This window comes from Phoenix dactylifera, chromosome 14 (genome assembly GCF_051530095.1).
Source record: "Phoenix dactylifera cultivar Ajwa chromosome 14, Ajwa_hap1_PhDact_Kaust_v1.1, whole genome shotgun sequence".
NCBI classification, from domain to species: Eukaryota; Viridiplantae; Streptophyta; class Magnoliopsida; order Arecales; family Arecaceae; genus Phoenix; species Phoenix dactylifera.
Genome location: NC_143203.1, coordinates 7,429,264 through 7,448,419, shown reverse-complemented (window position 1 = coordinate 7,448,419; position 19,156 = coordinate 7,429,264). Strand labels below are relative to the sequence as shown.

The 19,156-nt window shown below is 42.9% G+C and overlaps 1 protein-coding gene across 1 annotated transcript; it reads left to right on the top strand.

The window, feature by feature from the left end:
* Positions 1–403: 403 nt before the first annotated feature.
* LOC149751322 (uncharacterized) lies at positions 404–970 on the top strand. The gene has a single exon (XM_089927289.1). It carries the CDS (start codon positions 404–406, stop codon positions 968–970), a length of 567 nt encoding a protein of 188 aa, XP_089783415.1.
* Positions 971–19,156: the final 18,186 nt, after the last annotated feature.

Genomic DNA, 19,156 nt, shown 5'->3' with positions numbered 1-19,156 from the left:
TGTGGGCGTGAATTGGAAGCAACACCATCTAATGCGATTGTTTTACATTCACCTAGCTCGGAGAGGATGGATGAGAAGTCCACGCTTCCATTCATTGCTTTTGAGGACCTTCAGGATAATGTGGAATTTGAAGAGGGAGAGTGTTATTTTTCTGAAAATGATGTTGAAGAGCATACACCCAAAATGGATGAAGCTACTCCACAACCGCTAGCAATTTGTGCTGATGGTGCTACTACTCCTATGGCTAATCAGTTGGCTATTAAGGCAAAGGACTCGCTTGAAAAAAGAAGATGAAAGGGTCAGGTGGCAAGGGCAAGAAAGGGCGAAAATACTACTCCCCGAGGGGGGGTAAATGGAGGCAATCCTTTATGGAGCTTGATTTCTCTCTCTTTTCTTAGTTTTAATGATTATTGGCTGTTGGAATGTTGGGGGTTTGAATGACCCTTTCAAGCATTCAGAAGTGCAACAACTTATTCGAAAGGAAAGATTGTCACTTTGTGGTTTGGTGGAAATTAAAGTTAAAGAGAAAAATAAAGAAAAGGTGGCGAACACCATCTTTCGAAATTGGGGTTTACTGTGCAACTATAATGCTTCTTCTCATGGACGGATTTGGATTGGTTGGAATCCTCAGGAGTTGGATGTGGTTCTTATAAATTCATCCAACCAAGTGATGCATGTGCATGTTAGGGATCTTGCTAAGAATTCCTCTTTCATTGTCTCGATTGCGTATGGTGATAATTGCCCTATTAAGCGGAGTGAATTGTGGGCTGATTTAGTTTCTCGCAGTGTGGGATGGGAATCTTCTCCATGGGTGCTCATGGGGGACTTCAATGCTATAAAGTCACAAGAGGAGATGGTTGGGGGCTCTCATAGTTGGCCTTCTTGGCAGAATGACCTTGCTACTTGTTTATTTCAATCTGGCCTAAGTGATTTACGACAGAATGGCTGTCTCTTCACATGGTCTGATTGAAAGTTATTCCTAGGTTCTTCGGTGTTTAGCATGCTGAATTTTTTTTTTTTTTTGAAAACCATGGTTGAACCTGATCGGGTTGCCTACGTACCCCTTCACAAGGAAAATCAAGCCACACGTAGTTCTTTTAAAGTTTCAAAAATACAGCGGAAAAATGAATCAAACAATTTAATTCATGCATGCTTACAAGATCAAATCTAGAAATCAGCACATTAAGAATACATAGGATTATGCCAGAATCGTTTAAACAATTATGCTAAAACTTTTATGCATGATTAACTATCAGATCTGAAACTTAAGAACTCTATTCCAATTAATCTCCGAATATCCATCGAATGGATTCTGGAGATATCTCCGTGAGGAGCCCCAAAAGAGGGTAAAACCTCGGAAAATCGGATCTAGACCTTGACGCCATAATAAATGATTAATGCTAGATTAATACCTTTTATGATAGATGAAAGTTGTGAATCTGATTCTTGACTTTGCAGCCACGCACACGAATGGCCTCTACGAGAAGTACATGCGAAGTTCTGAAGGATCTTCTTCCGCAACAGTGCTAGCAGCTGCAGAACACTTGAAAGCTGAAATCTGCCCACCGGGATTCAATCAACTTTTGATCAATCATCTTGAAGCAGATAGAGATGAGGTTTGTAAGGAAAGTAGAGGACTCAGATCTGATCTTGAATCTTTTAGACCCTGAAAACCCTATCTAAAATGGAGAAGAAGAGGAGGAGGAGGCGGGTGAGGAAGAAGGCTGCAATCGATGTGTTTTCGGTGCCCATGTTTGACCCCTTTTAATGGCCTCCAAATTTTTCATTCAAAATTTGAAATTTATTTTCAGAAAACCTCCTTTAGTTGGCACATGCAAAGAAATAGGAACAACCCAAATCAGATCTCAACCAAATCTGATTTAAATTCAAATTTTAAACACATGTGCAAGAGGGAAGGAATTTGAAATCCATGCAGCAGAATTTTCCTACCTCTTGTCGCATATATTTCATTTGAATTTCGAATTTAAATGATTCAGAGGTTCACATGCCAGCTAGGAAAGTTATTTGATGTATGAAATCATTTAATATATTGCTTAATGTTTGAATTCAAATTCAAACAACAAACAATGTCGCCATGTGTCAAGCAATGGGTCCATGCGCCATGCAATAATTTTGGTTTATTTAAAATTCATGAAATTCAATTCCATGTCACCACTAATTGCCTCATCATCTGAGCCTAATCCTCTTGGGTTGCACCTAATCAAATTTGGTCAAATCCGGATTAAAACAAAGCAATTTGGTTGAACCCAATCTAATCAGGTCAGACCCTGATTGAGCTCAAATTGAATCCAATTCAATTTTTGGCTCATCCAAACTCAATCAAATTGAATTAATTACTTTGTGTTAGACCTAATCCAATGAGGTCAATCCCCAATTAAGAACAAATTAATTTAAAATTAATTTGATCAGCTTAAGTCCTTTTTGGTTCTCACCTAATCCAATCAGGTCAAAACCCTGATTGAGCCCAAACTTGAATCCAATTCAATTTGGCTCATCCTTAGCACAATTACTCAATCAAATTGAGTTTATTAGTAATTTAATTACTAATTAATCCTTCAATAATTACTTTAATTATTTTATAAGATAATTTGCCAATCAAATTGACCAAATTATCCCCGAATGATTCTTAATCATTCATTAGCTTTCTTGATCAATCAGGAATCTTCTATGCGTGTGACCTCATAGGTTCGAACCTAAGCCGGTAGTATAGGAACAATTTTCTACACTAATCGATGTGACCATCTAGCAATGATACCCGACATCCGGATAGGCCGAATATATGCGAAGCAAATATTCTGGAACCCTGAACTATGGTTACTGTATAATTCAATCCCTTTGACTCCTAATGCCAGTATGACTTAGAGCTCACTGTCAACCCTATAATTAGTACATCCATTATGTGATTAACTTTAGATATCCCGTGACTCCTCACTGGGATTACCCTGGCCAAGGTTTTGCTAAATTAATCACAAGACATTATCTTCTGTTTTCAGGAGGGGTCAATTTCATCTTGACTCACAACTGACTACGCAAGTACTTGACTGCACCCAGTGACCTTCCGTCACTGAATTAGAAATTCAGGTAGTCCGGTACCAAAGTACAGTGAGTTGCTTGCTAGTCACAGGTTGCGGTCTCAGGTCAGAGGGCCAAACTTATACTCATATCCACTCAGAACATCTCTCGACAGTAGAGCGTTCCGAAATTGATCACGTTCAGTGAAATGTACTCCTACACTTCACCTGTGTGGCATACCAGTGTCTCGACACTCCTTGGTTAAGAGGACAACCAACGTATATGTCACACAACGATCTAATCTCGATAATGCTGTCATCCTAGTAACAACATATCATTTGGTCGCGAACAAGTTTAAGAACTCAAAGATAAATCCTCCTTTATCATAACATAAGTCCTAAGGACTTCATCATATAAGAGTTCATTTGAAGATGAAATGATGAATAATGCCAAATAACACTTTATTAATTTGTCAATTCATTTACAAAATTCAATCATCAATATGCTGACGATTGACATTTAGGATACAAATCCCAACAACTTCCACTTAGCCTAATGCCAATCGGCACAGTATCTAATACCCATCCTCGACTTGTGTTCGTCGAACTCTTTGATGCCGAGGACTTTGGTAAATGGGTCAGCCAGATTTTCTTTTGTGTCAATCTTCTGAAGATCAATATCATCTCGATCGATGATCTCTCGAACCAGGTGGTAGCGACGTAGAATATGCTTGGTCCGCTGATGTGCTTTGGGTTCTCTTGCTTGAGCTATAGCCCCAATATTGTCACAAAATACAGGCACTGGACCATCAATGGAGGGTGTCACTCCAAGCTGGTGATGAACTTTCGCAACCATACAGCTTTCTTGGCGGCATCAGATGCTGCGATATATTCTGCTTCACATGTAGAATCTGCCACTGTATACTGCTTGGAACTCTTCCAGCAGATGGCCCCACCCTTAAGAGTGAAAATATATCCTGACACGCTCTTGCTATCATCTTGATCTGACTGAAAACTTGAATCAGTATATCCCTCAAGTTTTAAGTCAGAATCACCATAGACAAGCCACTGATCTTTAGTATTTCTCAAATACTTAAGGATGATTTTTACAACCTTCTAGTAGTTGCTACCTGGATCAGACTGGTATCTGCTCACTACTCCTAGTGAGTATGCCACGTCTGGTCTAGTACATGTCATGGCATACATTATAGATCCCACTGCCAAAGCATATGGAATTCTATCCATACTCTCTCTTTCTTGAGGGGTTGTCGGACAATCCCTTTTAGAGAGGTTAATTCCATGGCCCATCGGAAGATAGCCTTTCTTGGAATTAATCATACTGAACCTCTTCAATATAGTATCAATGTATGTGGATTGGGATAATCCAAGCAATCTTCTACATCTATCTCTATAGATCTTCATCCCTAGGATGTAAGATGCTTCTCCCAAATCCTTCATGGCAAATTGAGATGATAGCCAAACCTTTATTCCTTGTAATGCAGGAATGTCATTCCCGATTAAAAGAATGTCATCCACATACAAAATAAGGAATATAATAACTGAACCATTTGCCCATTTATAAATGCAAGGTTCCTCTTCATTCTTAATGAAGCCATATGTTTTGATTACCTTATCAAAACGTATATTCCAACTCCGTGAAGCTTGCTTTAATCCATAAATGAATTTTTGAAGCTTGCACACTTTAGACTCATCTGCAGATGTAAAATCTTCAGGTTGTATCATATACATTTTTTCTTCTAAATCTCCATTTAGAAATGCGGTCTTTACATCCATTTGCCAAATTTCATAGTCTAAATGTGCTGCTATCGCAAGCACAATCCGAATGGACTTGAGCATTGCCACAGGAGAAAACATCTCGTCATAGTCAATACCATAACGTTGACGATAACCCTTGGCAACCAGACGGGCTTTATAGGTCTCTACCTTTCCGTCTGCGCTCCGTTTTCTTTTGAATATCCACTTACACCTTATGGATTTAATTCCTTCGGGTGGGTCAACTAATGTCCAAACATCATTGACCTTCATGGATTCCATTTTGGATTGCATGGCTCCAAGCCATCATTGAACCCATATTAGAGTCATACCTCTGCATTGCATCCATATATGTGATCGAATTGTTTTCATCAAGTTCGATAGGATCCCCATCCCGGACCAAGAAACCGTAGTATCTGTCCGGCTGACGTGGTACTCTACCCGATCGCCTTAATGGTGCATCTAATATGGGTTCTGGATCTGATCTAATCAAATCCGACTCAACTGGTTCAGTAGATGGTGTCGGATCTTCTACATGTTGAACTTCTCTAAGCTCAACATTAGAGCTATTTGTTCCTTCACCAAGGAATTCCTTTTCTAAGAAAATTGCTCTATTGCTTACGAACAACTTTTGTTCTTCAGCAAAGTAGAAGTAATATCCTTTAGTTTCTTTAGGGTAACCAACAAAGAAACATTTGTCAGACTTGGGTTCAAGTTTGTCTGTCTTCAAACGTTTGACGTACGCCGGACACCCCCAAATCCTAAGGTGAGAGAGCATCGGCTTGCGTCCAGTCCACATCTCATGTGGTATTTTATTTACAGACTTACTTGGAACCTTATTTAGAATATAGAAGGCTGACTCAAGAGCATATCCCCAAAAGGATATGGGCAGATTAGCAAACTCCATCATGGATCGAACCATGTCTAACAGAGTTCGATTTCTCCTTTCTGACACACCATTATATTGTGGTGTACCAGGAGGAGTCCATTAGGAGAGAATCCCATTTTCTCCTAGATATGTCAAAAATTCACTGGAGAGGTATTCACCTCCTCAATCTGATCGAAGAGTTTTAATACTTTTCCAGTTTGTTTTTCTACTTCATTACGATATAATTTGAACATTTCAAATGATTCAGATTTATGTCTCATTAAATAGACATAACCATATCTAGAAAGATCGTCTGTAAACGTAATAAAATATGAATACCCACCTCTAGCATCTGTGCTCATTGGCCCACATACATCAGAATGTACAAGGGTCAATAAATCACGGGCTCGTTCACCTTTTCCGGTAAAAGGTGATTTGGTCATTTTACCAAGAAGACATAATTCACAGGTTGTCAATAATTTACAATCATTAACATCAAGGATTTCCTCTTTACTTAACCTGTTCATCCTGTTCTTGTTAATATGACTTAGCCTATGATGCCAAAGGTAGACATCCATGGCATTATCTATTCTAGGGCGCTTATTGGATTTATACATTACATGAACAGGCTGTGACAAAATGTAAATGCCATTACTCAGAATTCCATTCATTACAACAATACCATTCCAAATGACATTGCAATAATCCTTTTTTATTGATCTTTCATAACCATTTTTGGCCAAAAGGCCTATAGAAATGATATTCAATAGAAAACTTGGACAATAGTGACAATCACTAAGGACATTTACATAAGAGCTGAATTCAAGTTTAAGAATTTCTAAAGCTAGAACTGGAACTGGTCTTCCATCTCCAACATTGAGGAACCTTTCTCCTTCTTCAAACCTCTTACTGACTTGTAGCCCCTGCAACGAATTATAAATATTAAAAGGACTACCGGTATCCAATACCAGGTCGAATTATCACAAATAGAAAAATTGCAAGGTGTTATCATATAAGTACCTTGATTGGCAACTGATTGCCCACTTTTTTTAAGCCGGTTCGGATCGAGGGATGCAATGTAAAGAGGACAATTCCTCTTCCAATGTCCTTGCTTCTTGCAGAAGAAGCACTCCGCCTTGCTCTGATCAGCCTTTTTATTCTTTTTCTGACTAGGCTGAGCATGGTGCACCTGTTTCTTTTGGATTTTATTTTTCTTTCTCCCTTTCTTAAATGAGCGACCCTTGGATGAACCTCCCACTAAGTTCACCGTCTTCTTAAGAAGTTGGTGATCATTCTCAAATGTCTGTAGTAACCCCAATAATTGGTGATAATTCACTACAGGTTTTGTCATACGAAAATGAGTGAGAAAAGGACGGTATGATCTAGGCAATGAGTTTAGTATGGCATCCTTCCCCAATTGATCATGAAGGGGAAAGCCAAGAGAGCTTAGATGCTCGATCAACTCAATCATGTACAGTACATGATCAGTTACCGAGGTCCCATCTTTCATTGGGGTGCTAAAGATGGCACAACTAGTTTTGTGCCTCTCAACGTTATCAGGAACGCCGAATGATTCATTCAACACTTGAATGATATCTTCCAGCTGCGTATTCTCAAAACGCCTACTAAACTCATCACTCATTGCTGCCAACATGATGCATCGAACAGTGATCCAGTCACTGAGCCACTTCTGATAAGTGTCTCTGGCCGATCTTTATGCATTAGCAGCGGGCTGCTCAGGTGCTTGATCCGTTATCACATAAAGGATCCTCTCATGCTCTAGCACTATTTTCAGTTTTCTATGCCAATTATTGAAATTTGGACCAGTCAACTTGTCATTATCCAACAATGAGCGAAGTGACAAATTAGTGGCCATTTCTGCATAAAAAAAAAATTGGCTATTAGTATATGAATTGACTAAACTCAATAGACTTGGACTTTAGTCTAAAGGTATTCCCATTATTTTATACAAATTGGTAGCCTCTACCTCTAATTCAAAAAATTACTCCTAATTCTTTAGTGGGCACTAGAACCCAATAGATCACATATAGACCCGAGTATGGCTCGGCCAACCCATATGCACCTATTGGTAGGTTCTTAACCAATTGCTTCACCAAGCAACTTCTAGTGATGATTTTGCCCTAGGTTTTCCGGCAGGCGTGTGGCACCTCCACCGAATACCCAAGTCAGATCCAACCATTAAATGATAAGGTTAAGTCTAATCAACTAATAGACGACCAAGCCCAAGTGTGGCTCGGCTCACCTGACCGCCTATTGAAGGTACACTTAACTCATCATATATTGAATGACAATTCCAATGCTTGATAAGTACCAGGCGTGTGGTGCCTCCAATAATTATCAAAACATTGGACCCATTATCACTCAACTTAATGGGAGGCTATGACCTAGTTATCCCCATAACCATTTCATTTTAAGGACCTAATAATTTTAGAGGATTTCATAATTAGGATAGATGAGAAGATTCGGTTAGTCTAATTTCTCCCACTGACTTCACCAAATCAGATTAGACTCAAACCAGTTAAGAAGACACCTAAATCAGTCATACTGATTTTCCTTAAGGCATGGGCTAACTCGAATCATTAAGTGATCCAATCAAAATGTGATTGACCATGTCGGCCAGGTAAGTGAGATCGATGGAAGGGATATGCCATTAACTCGACAAAGACGAATCAGTGCGAGTAGCTCCCAATTAAAAATCACTGGTCAAAACTGCCAAACTTATCTTAGACACCGACTGGTCAATCAATTTCGATTTGATCACTCAAATGACTCGGGCTACACCTCTGAGCCTAAATCAAGTTCCATCTTGGTCTAATCAAAGACATGAAATTGATCAATCTACAACTATTGTATTTAACCTAGAGTTTTCTTGACCTAATCTAGTTACTACTTAATTAGATTTGATCAATTAACTCTAATTAGATCATGTTTGATTCTAACCTTAGGTCTAACCCAATCCTAAGAACTTGATTCAAGCTAACCCATATGCCCAAAGAATTATGCAATGTCAATTAATTGAGTTATAATTCTATTTCATAACACTTAATTCTCAATTAAGTTTAGACTTATGAAAGTTTTGATCATTGCATATTTCTTTTTAATTACATATTAATTACAATCTTTCAGTTCTTAAAATATATTTTCAGATCTGAGTTTTTGTAATTAATCACATGTAATCAGATTTAATTCATGTTTAAGTCATTATGTTTTATGTTCATGCATCACATATACATAACAACATGAATTAATACAAACAACATACATCTTATGTATTTGTTTTTTCACTTTTATTTTCAGATCTGATTTGTTCATTAAAATCAAAGATTATATGAATCATAAACTTTATTTAGATCTAATCTAAACAATATTATGATTTCAGATTTATTCATGTTACTAATCCTAATACAAACATGCATCATATGCATCCAAAATTTCAGATCTACTTAATCATGCATAATCAGCAATTAAATCAATCATAAAAAGCACTTTAGATCTAATCTAAACATGTTAATGATTTTAGATTTAATTGCAAGAATTAAAACATAAAAGTTTAAACATAAAGCTGGCTCTGATACCACTGAAAGTTATTCCTAGGTTCTTCGGTGTTTAGCATGCTGAATTTTTTTTTTTGAAAACTATGGCTGAACCTGATCGGGTTGCCTACGTACCCCTTCACAAGGAAAATCAAGCCACATGTAGTTCTTTTAAAGTTTCAAAAATACAGCAAAAAAATAAATCAAACAATTTAATTCATGCATGCTTACAAGATCAAATCTAGAAATCAGCACATTAAGAACACATAGGATTATGCCGGAATCGTTTAAACAATTATGCTAAAACTTTTATGCATGATTAACTATCAGATCTGAAACTTAAGAACTCTATTTCAATTAATCTCTGAATATCCATCGAATGGATTCTGGAGATATCTCCGTGAGGAGCTCCAAAAGAGGGTAAAACCTCGGAGAATCGGACCTAGACCTTGACATCATAATAAATGATTAATGCTAGATTAATACCTTTTATGATGGATGAAAGTTGTGAATCTGATTCTTGACTTCGCAGCCACGCACACGAATGGCCTCTACGAGAAGTACACACGAAGTCCTGAAGGATCTTCTTCCGCAACAGTGCTAGCAGCTGCAGAACACTTGAAAGCTGAAATCTGCCCACCGAGATTCAATCAACTCTTGATCAATCGTCTTGAAGCAGATAGAGATGAGGTTTGTAAGGGAAGTAGAGGACTCAGATCTGATCTTGAATTTTCTAGATATTCATCCTGAAAACCCTATCTAAAATGGAGAAGAAGAGGAGGAGGAGGCGGCTGAGGAAGAAGGCTGCAATCGATGTATTTTCGGTGCCCATGTTTGACCCCTTTTAATGGCCTCCGAATTTTCATTCAAAATTCGAAATTTATTTTCAGAAAATCTCCTTTAGTTGGCACATGCAAAGAAATAGGAACAACCCAAATCAGATCTCAACCAAATCTGATTTAAATACAAATTTTAAACAGAGGTGCAAGAGGGGAGGAATTTGAAATCCATGCAGTAGAATTTTCCTACCTCTTGTCGCATATATTTCATTTGAATTTTGCATTTAAATGATTCAGAGGTTCACATGCCAGCTAGGGAAGTTATTTGACGTATGAAATCATTTAATATATTGCTTAATGTTTGAATTCAAATTCAAACAACAAACAATGTCGCCATGTGTCTACTACATTTGGAGAGAACATAATGCTCGTTTGCATGGCGATGGCCCTACACATGAGTGTGTTCTTCTGAGAGAGATTACTTTTTGTATTGTGACTCGGATTAATCTCACACGGGGTGTGATTCCATCTCCTGCTAATAGATGGCTTCACAGTTCGTGGGGATTCTCTGATGATATCTTTTGATACTCTCATCATTTGTTCTTACAAGCTTTGTAGTTAGTTGTTGTGGCTAGAGGGGTATGCCTTTCTAGCCTTTGATTTCTGCAGTATTCCCCTGTGCATTTGTACGTCATTTCTTCAATTTGGATATATACACACTTACCTTTATCCAAAAAAATTTCATCAAGCTATTCGCCTGCCCCTCTTACTTCTGGTGCCGTCAGCAGATACAGACCTAGCCTATAGCGGACACCAACGCCGTCTAGCTCGTAGCAGCAGTAATGCTCCTATTTATTCCTCTTCTACTTTAGAAAGAGGGTTAGCCCTGGCTAAAGCTTAGCGGAATTGACTTCTCATTGAAAAAAAAGGATAATCATCAACTTCTAGCTTCAGAACATTTCGATATTTTGAGAAATCGACCTCAGACATAGGATTTCAAACCTTACCGGCGGAGGGTGGTTTTTAGTAGGCATAGGCTGGATCACAAAGGATAGAATTCCTGCCATCGGTTAGAGTGGCTAGACCGAGATCGGGGGATATAGCTCCAAGCCCAGCTTTCGAAGCACGTGCCGCTAGCATTTTCTTTCCCTTCTAGGGGTGTAAGCTACACCAGCATCCGAAGCATGCGAATCCATGCAAACCATTGCATTGAGGAAGCCTCTGCCTTAGCATAAGAGCAAGAGGTTCCAACCCCCAAGGGTGTGTCCACAAAAGGGTAAAAAAACTTTCAATAGAAGCTCCGTTTTCTTACCAGTGCTGCGCTGAAAGACCTTTGGCAGACCTCAAATAGTATCGATTTCCTTCAATAGATGTTGGTTCGGGTGCTCTTTCTTCTTCTGAGTGAGTGCATTAGCTAGGCCCGCTTATCTCTGTAGAAAATGGATCTCTTCTTTCTACGCCGACGTATGCCTATCTTTAAGCGCCCACCTATCCCTATCCCTTGTGGATGGGAATCCGATTTCTGGAAGTGCCACTGCCACCAAAGAATCTATTTTTGCTTCGTGAGAAAGGGAGTATGTTAGATAGAAAGAGCTAAAAAAGGTGTACCGAATATTCTTTTTTCCATATAGTAGGCTCAAATAGCGCTTTGACAGACATAGGTATACACAAACTGTATAATTTCATTGCTTGTTTGCCTGGTCTTATTGTCACGGCTCCTCGAATCGGGGCTGGACCGGACGCGGATCAAGGTATAAACCGGATCAGGTTGCTGGACTGGTTGAGGTCTGACGGTGCTCTCTAGAGATTTGGGCAACTTGGAGACCAAATCTGGACCCTAAGATCACCTAGGGAAACGTGTGCAAGATGTAGGAGGAATACCCAAGAGCATGGGGCCGTGGGCACGTGCTCCAAGGCATGTATTGTTGAGAATACATGCTGGTTCATCATTAGGAGGAAAGCTGCTGCAACGAGACTGATTCAGCGTTGTGGGCTTATCTCGAAGCATGGACTGAATTCGAGAAATTGGGATGCATGGAAATGTGTTCCACTGATGGAGGAACGTGGCATAAGTCTCCAGAAGGCAAGGCACACATTTTAACATATTTTTATAACTGAAAACGTGTATGGTTAGAAGACGTGGCTGTAACGCTGTTTCCACGCGCTTTCACTTTGAGGGGCATTTCGGAAACTTTACAGAAGTCCGTTCAAAATAAAAAGGTGCCATCTGGAAGCATTTTTCGTCTTGAATCCAACGAATCTAGTTTCATGATAATCCGAGTTCGTTTGAGGCACGAACTTGGCTGTTTTATCTGATTGTGCAGAATCCTGCGGGAATCGGGGTTTTCCTATCTTATCTAGAATTCATCCTTATCTTGTGTACGGGAAGTTGAGTTCGTGAGAGACTTGTAACTGGAGGTTGCTCCTCTATAAGAGGACCCTCAAAGGGGAGGGATTGGTATCGGGTAGAGCTCGAGAGACCAGAGAGACCAGAAGAGCTTATTGTAATCAATTGAGTAGTTATTCAATAAAGTTCTCTTCCCCTGTATTTCTCTCTCTCCTTCGTGGTATTTTCTGGTGTTGTGTTTCGCTGCATTATTGTCGTTAGGCGTGACCTAAGTCATAGAGACTAGGTACCCATGTCAGGAAGGCTGATCGGTTATCTTCGGTAGACCGAGCCGCACGTTGTTGGGATTCGCTTTGAAATCCCTTCGTACGTGACATTATATACTTAGTTGTAGGCATTGCCTTATGAAATCTAACTTAATCGGGTAAGATACCCCAGCTTGTGCTATGGGGCTGGCACCTTTTTTTAGGTATGTGCCTCAGGAACAAAGACAGCCTATCTTGCTGCTACAAGTCAAAGACATTCTGTAATTTCTTTCTCCACTAACCTAGCCCAGTAATCTATATTGAGTGGAGACAAACCCCATTCTAGGACGAAGTACCTGAGAGCTTCCTACTCTTTGTTGACCTTTTTTCTGGGCCCCCTCTAAGATGAAAGATCTATGAATGAGTCGTCATTGAGGTCAAAAAGGAAAGCGGATTCGTGATGACTATCATAAAAGAGATCCGGATTCGAAGTTGGTCATGCCCTCTTCCTTTTAAACGAGCGGTGCATGTGAGCTACCGAACGAACTGTGTTTAGCATTTCAATCTTGGTTGAAGGTGGCATCTCGAATGATGTTCAGCATGGTGTCAACTGTATCTGATCTCGCTGTGAGAGCTTCAGGGTTAGACCAAAGGAAGAGAAGGCATCAGCAACTGACAGACCAAAGGCCTAAAAGCTTACAACAAAAGAGGACTAATGGCCGACCCAAGCCTTTTCGGAAAGAGCCCTTCCGCCCTTAGGGTCCCTCGTGTTGTAGTTACATGGTATGGCTAATGCTCCTTAGAAGATGGATCTGCTTCCCTAGGCGGGGGCACCTCAGCTCTATGAATAGCTCCTGATCTTGGTCATAAAGGGAGTGCAAGCCCCCGTGGTTGTTAGTCCCATAGGTCTAGAGCACGATCACGTGAAGAAGAACATACCACCGATTGATTCACTTGTCTGATTCGGTATGTAGGCACAGAAAAAGTGTTTCGGCTTGAGCTGAGAAAGTCTCACCCTTCTATGTACATCCAAAACTTCTCAGCTCTTTCATGCAACGCACCACCCAACAACGGCCACCCTCCCTGGGTCTAAGGTAATAGGGCTTGATGCCTAGCGGCTTCCTTTTACAGGTTTTCTACCGATCTCACAGGTTCACTCCCTTGAGGATTGTTCCTCGAGTCATGATGCTTTGATTGTCGTCTTTCGAATTAATGATTTTTCCGACTGGTGTTCAGCCAATGGCTTTTGTCTTCGGGTGCCTCGCCTTTAAGGCTTCGTTCCACTCCTCTTCTTTCGCTCTCATCTCTATGACACGTACGAAGGGATTACAAAGCGAATCCCAACAACGTGCGGCTCGGTCTATCGAAGATAACCGATCAGCCTTCCTGGCGTGGGTACCTAGTCTCTATGACTTAGGTCACGCCTAATAACAATAATGCAGCGAAACACAACACCAGAAAATACCACGAAGGAGAAGGAGAAATATAGGGGAAGAGAACTTTATTGAATAACCCCTCAACTGATTACAATAAGCTCTCTTGGCCTCTCCAGCTCTACCGGATACCAATCCCTCCCCTTTGAGGGTCCTCGTATAGAGGAGCAACCTCCAGTTACAAGTCCCTCACGAACTCAACTTCCCATGCACAAGATAAGGATGAATTCTAGATAAGATAGAAAAACCCCGATTCCCGCAGGATTCTGCGCAATCAGATAAAACAGCCAAGTTCAGGCCTCAAACGAATTCGGATTACCATGAAACTGGATTCGTTGGATTCAGGATGAAAAACCCTTCCAGATGGCACCTTTTCCACTTTGAACAGACTTCTGTAGAGTTCCCGAAATGCTCCTCAAAGTGAAAGCGCGTGGAAACAGCTGTCACGGCTCCTCGAATCGGGGCTGGACCGGACGCGGATCAAGGTATAAACCAGATCAGGTCGCTGGACGGGTTCGAGGTCTAACGGTGCTCTCTAGAGATTTGGGCAACTTGGAGACCAAATCTGGGCCCTAGGATCACCTAGGGAAACGTGTGCAAGATGTAGGTGGAATACCCAAGAGCACGGGGCCGTGGGACGTGCTCCAAGGCGTGTATTGTTGAGAATACATGTTGGTTCATCATTAGGAGAAAAGCTGCTGCAACGAGACTGATTCAGCGTTGTGGGCTTATCTTGAAGCATGGACTAAATTCGGGAAATTGGGATACATGAAAATATGTGCCACTGATGGAGAAACGTGGCATAAGTCTTCAGAAGGCAAGGGACACGTTTTAACACGTTTTTATAACTGAAAACGTGTATGGTTAGAGGACGTGGCTGTAACGCTGTTTCCACGCGTTTTCACTTTGAGGCGCATTTCGGAAACTCTACAGAAGTCCGTTCAAAGTGGAAAATGTGCCATCTTAAAGCATTTTTCGTCCTGAATCTAACGAATCTAGTTTCATGGTAATCTGAGTTCGTTTGAGGCATGAACTTGGCGGTTTTATCTGATTGCGCAGAATCCTGCGGGAATGGGGGTTTTCCTATCTTATCTAGAATTCATCCTTATCTTGTGCATGGGAAGTTGAGCTCGTGAGGGACTTGTAACTGGAGGTTGCTCCTCTGTAAGAGGACCCTCAAAGGGGAGGGATTGAATCCGGTAGAGCTGGAGAGGCCAAGAGAGCTTATTGTAATCAGTTGAGTGGTTATTCAATAAAGTTCTCTTCCCCTATATTTCTTCTTCTCCTTCGTGGTATTTTCTGGTGTTGTGTTTCGCTGCATTATTGTTGTTAGGCGTGACCTAAGTCATAGAGACTAGGTACCCATGCCAGGAAGGCTGATCGGTTATCTTCGACAGACCGAGCCGCACGTTGTTGGGATTCGCTTTGTAATCCCTTCGTTTGTGACACTTGGTATCAGAGCCATACCAGAAATGAAGGAGACGACCTCTACGGTAACTTCCAAGGTGGGAATGGCGGACGCATCATCCTCGACCATGGATCCCAATCCAGCCTCAGGAGGAGGCACGGCGATGGGTGGAGCGCATCCAGTTGATGAATCTCTGTATGGGTTACGTATTGCATCTCCAGTTATCTCCGCCGACAATCGATTACGGAGGTGCGAGGCCCAAATAGCTGAGGTTGAAGGACGGATGGAGGACCTTGAGGGTAGGGACGCAACCCTCCGAGGTGAAATCGCCGCTCAGCTGAACCAGATTTCCTTCGATATGGAGCGGCGCTATAAGGAAGTGCTGCGGCGTAACGAGGAGTTGGAGATCATGGTGAAGGCTCTCCAAAATCAGGTGGTTGGCCTTTTAAAGGAGAGTACCACCACAGGCGTATCCTCTTCTCCATTGACAATGGAGGTCGCAAGAGAGGCTACGCGCCCCCTGCACAAGCTTGATGTTCCCAAGCCACAAGAGTTCTGCGGACGATGGTCCGCGAAGGAGGTGGATAACTTTCTTTTTGCCGTGGAGCAATACTTGCAGGTTACCGGCGTGAGGGAGGAAGCCATGAAGGTGAGCACGGCGGCCATGTTCTTGAGGGATGTGGCGATGCTTTGGTGGCGACGTCGGGCCGACGATGTGAAGCGAGGGGCTGTTCCAATCACCACTTGGGTACAGTTCCAAACTGAACTTCGAAAGCAATTCTTCCCCGCGTTCGCTAAGGATGATGCTCGAGCACGACTACGGCGGCTCATGCAAAAGAGCGATGTGCGTGAGTATGTGCGAGAGTTCAGCGAATTGTTGTTGGAGGTACCAGACCTCAGCAACGAGGACTCTCTCTTCACTTTTCTTGACGAGCTCAAACCGTGGGCAAAGATGGAGTTGCAGCGAAGAGGAGTCCAGAGTTTGAACGAGGCGATAGCTCAAGCGGAGGCTCTCATCGAGTTCAAGACTCAACCCACAGCTCCCAAAGCCCAAGCATCGAAACAGGGCAAAGGTGGGGGAGCGAAATCAGGTCACAAAGGAGGTACAAAGGGCTCGAATCCGAGCTCCTCGAGTGGAGGGGCTTCCCAAGCGAAGGACAAAGGGGTGGCGCAAGGTACCAGCACCATCTCATGCTATATTTGCAATGGACCGCACAAGGTGAAGGACTGTCCATTGAGGGGCAAGATAGCATCTATGGCGGTGGAGGAGAAGCAAGAGACCGACCAAAGGATGGGCTCACTCAGTCTCAATGCCCTGAAGGCCAAGGGGCCACGAGGTCTGCTCTATGCACCTATCTGCATTGGTGGTCACATCTTCCAGGCACTCATTGATACGGGTGCCACTGACTTCTTCGTGGATCTAGCTACGGCAAAGAGGTTAAATCTGAAGATTGAACATGATGAACACACGTTCAAGGCGGTCAATTCCGCAGAAGTGGCTACCAGCGGAACGTCGAAGGATGTTGAGATCCAATTCGGCGCATGGACCGGACGGGTGACAGCGGTGGTCGCCCCGATCGACGACTACGAGGTGGTCATCGGCATGTCTTTGCTTACCCAGCTACAAGCCATGATAAAGCCGGATTCAGATGTGGTGGTGGTCCTGAATCCGAGTGGAGCTTGCGTAGTTCCAGGGAAGCGAGTTAAAGGGACTCCGCAGCGAGTCCTATCGGCAATGCAACTTGCTAAGGGGCTGAGAAGGGGACTTCCAACATATATTGCGTCCCTACAGGAGGAAGAACTACTGGAAGGAGAGGAGATTCCAGCGCCCATCGAGGGTGTTCTCACTGAATTCGGGGATGTGATGCCCCCCGAGTTACCCAAGCAATTGCTGCCAGAAAGAGAAATCGATCATCGGATTGATTTGGTGCATGGAGCACGTCCACCAGCTCAAGCACCATATAGGATGGCCCCACCTGAACTCCAGGAGCTGAGGAGGCAGCTAACGGAGTTGGTGGACAGCGGGTTCATTCGACCTTCGAAGAGTCCGTATGGAGCACCGGTACTTTTTCAGAAGAAGCACGATGGTTTGTTGAGACTCTGCATCGACTACAGGGCCCTCAACAAGCTCACGGTGAAGAACAAGTACCCCATTCCTCGGATTGATGATTTGTTCGATCAACTTGGCAAGGCACGATGGATTTCCAAGTTGGATCTTCGCAGCGGGTACTATCATGTTCGCGTGGCGGAGGAGGACATTGAGAAGACTGCATGTGTGACAAGGTACGGGAGCTTTGAGTACCTTGTCATGCCTTTCGGCCTCACCAACGCACCAGCAACTTTCTGTGCTTTGATGCAGCGTGTACTCCACGACTTCATCGATAAATTCGTGGTAGTATACTTGGATGACATTGTTGTATACAGCCGGACATTGGATGAGCATGTGGCACACCTGAGGCAAGTCTTCTCTACCCTACGGCAGCACCAACTCTTTGTGAAGAAGGAGAAGTGTGTGTTTGCGCAGCAGAGGGTGCCGTTCCTCGGGCACATCATTGGGGATGGAAGGCTCATGATGGATCCCTCAAAAATTTCAGCCATAGCCGAGTGGGAGGTACCTACACGTGTTACACACTTACGCTCTTTTCTTGGCTTGGCAAATTACTATAGGAGGTTCATCACCGGATATTCGAAGTTATGCGCCCCACTGACGGATTTGTTAAAGAAGGATCGACCATGGCGGTGGTCAAACCAATGTCAGGAGGCATTTGATCGTCTCAAGCAGGCGGTCACGGCGGAGCTGGTCCTCGTGCTACCGGACTTTTCTATTTCTTTTGAAGTCCACACCGACGCATCAGATTTTGCCATTGCAGGGGTGCTCATGCAGGAAGGGCACCCAGTGGCCTACGAGAGTCGGAAGTTGAACGACACCGAGCGCAGGTATACGGTTCATGAAAAGGAGATGACTGCAATTGTGCACTGTCTTCGAATCTGGCGTCATTACCTCCTCGGATCTAAGTTTGTCGTGCGCACGGATAACGTGGCCACAAGCTACTTTCAGACCCAACCAAAACTCACCCCCAAGCAGGCGAGATGGCAGCAGTTTCTGGCTGAATTTGATTTCGACATCGAGTACAAGCCGGGCCGAACAAATTCAGTCCCTGATGCTTTGAGTAGAAAGGCACAGCTGGCTGCAGTCTCTTCCTTTTTCGGACCAGCAAGTAACCTAATGGAGAGGGTCAAGACCGAGATGGAGAAGGATCAATGGGCCACTTCCATGGGTGAACTCATCAAAGACGGCAAGGCGCGCCGTTTCTAGACCGAAGGAGGGCTGATTTTGACACGAGGGCGACGTGTCTATGTGCCTTCAGGTGGAGGGCTGAGGCGCGAGGTGTTGCGAGAACACCATGGTTCTATGTGGGCGGGACACCAGGGGGTGCATCGGACCCAAGCTCTCATAGAACATAACTACTATTGGTCGAAGATGCGGGATGACATCGAGGAGTATGTTCGCACTTGTCTACTATGCCAACAAGACAAGATTGAACATCGACGGCCTGCGGGGTTGTTGGAGCCATTACCTATACCAGAGCATCCGTGGGAGAGTGTCTCCATGGACTTTATCATCGGGCTACCTCTGGCGGATGGGAACAGCTCTATCATGGTAGTGGTGGATCGCTTCTCGAAGTACGGAGTCTTCGTTGCAACACCTACTACTTG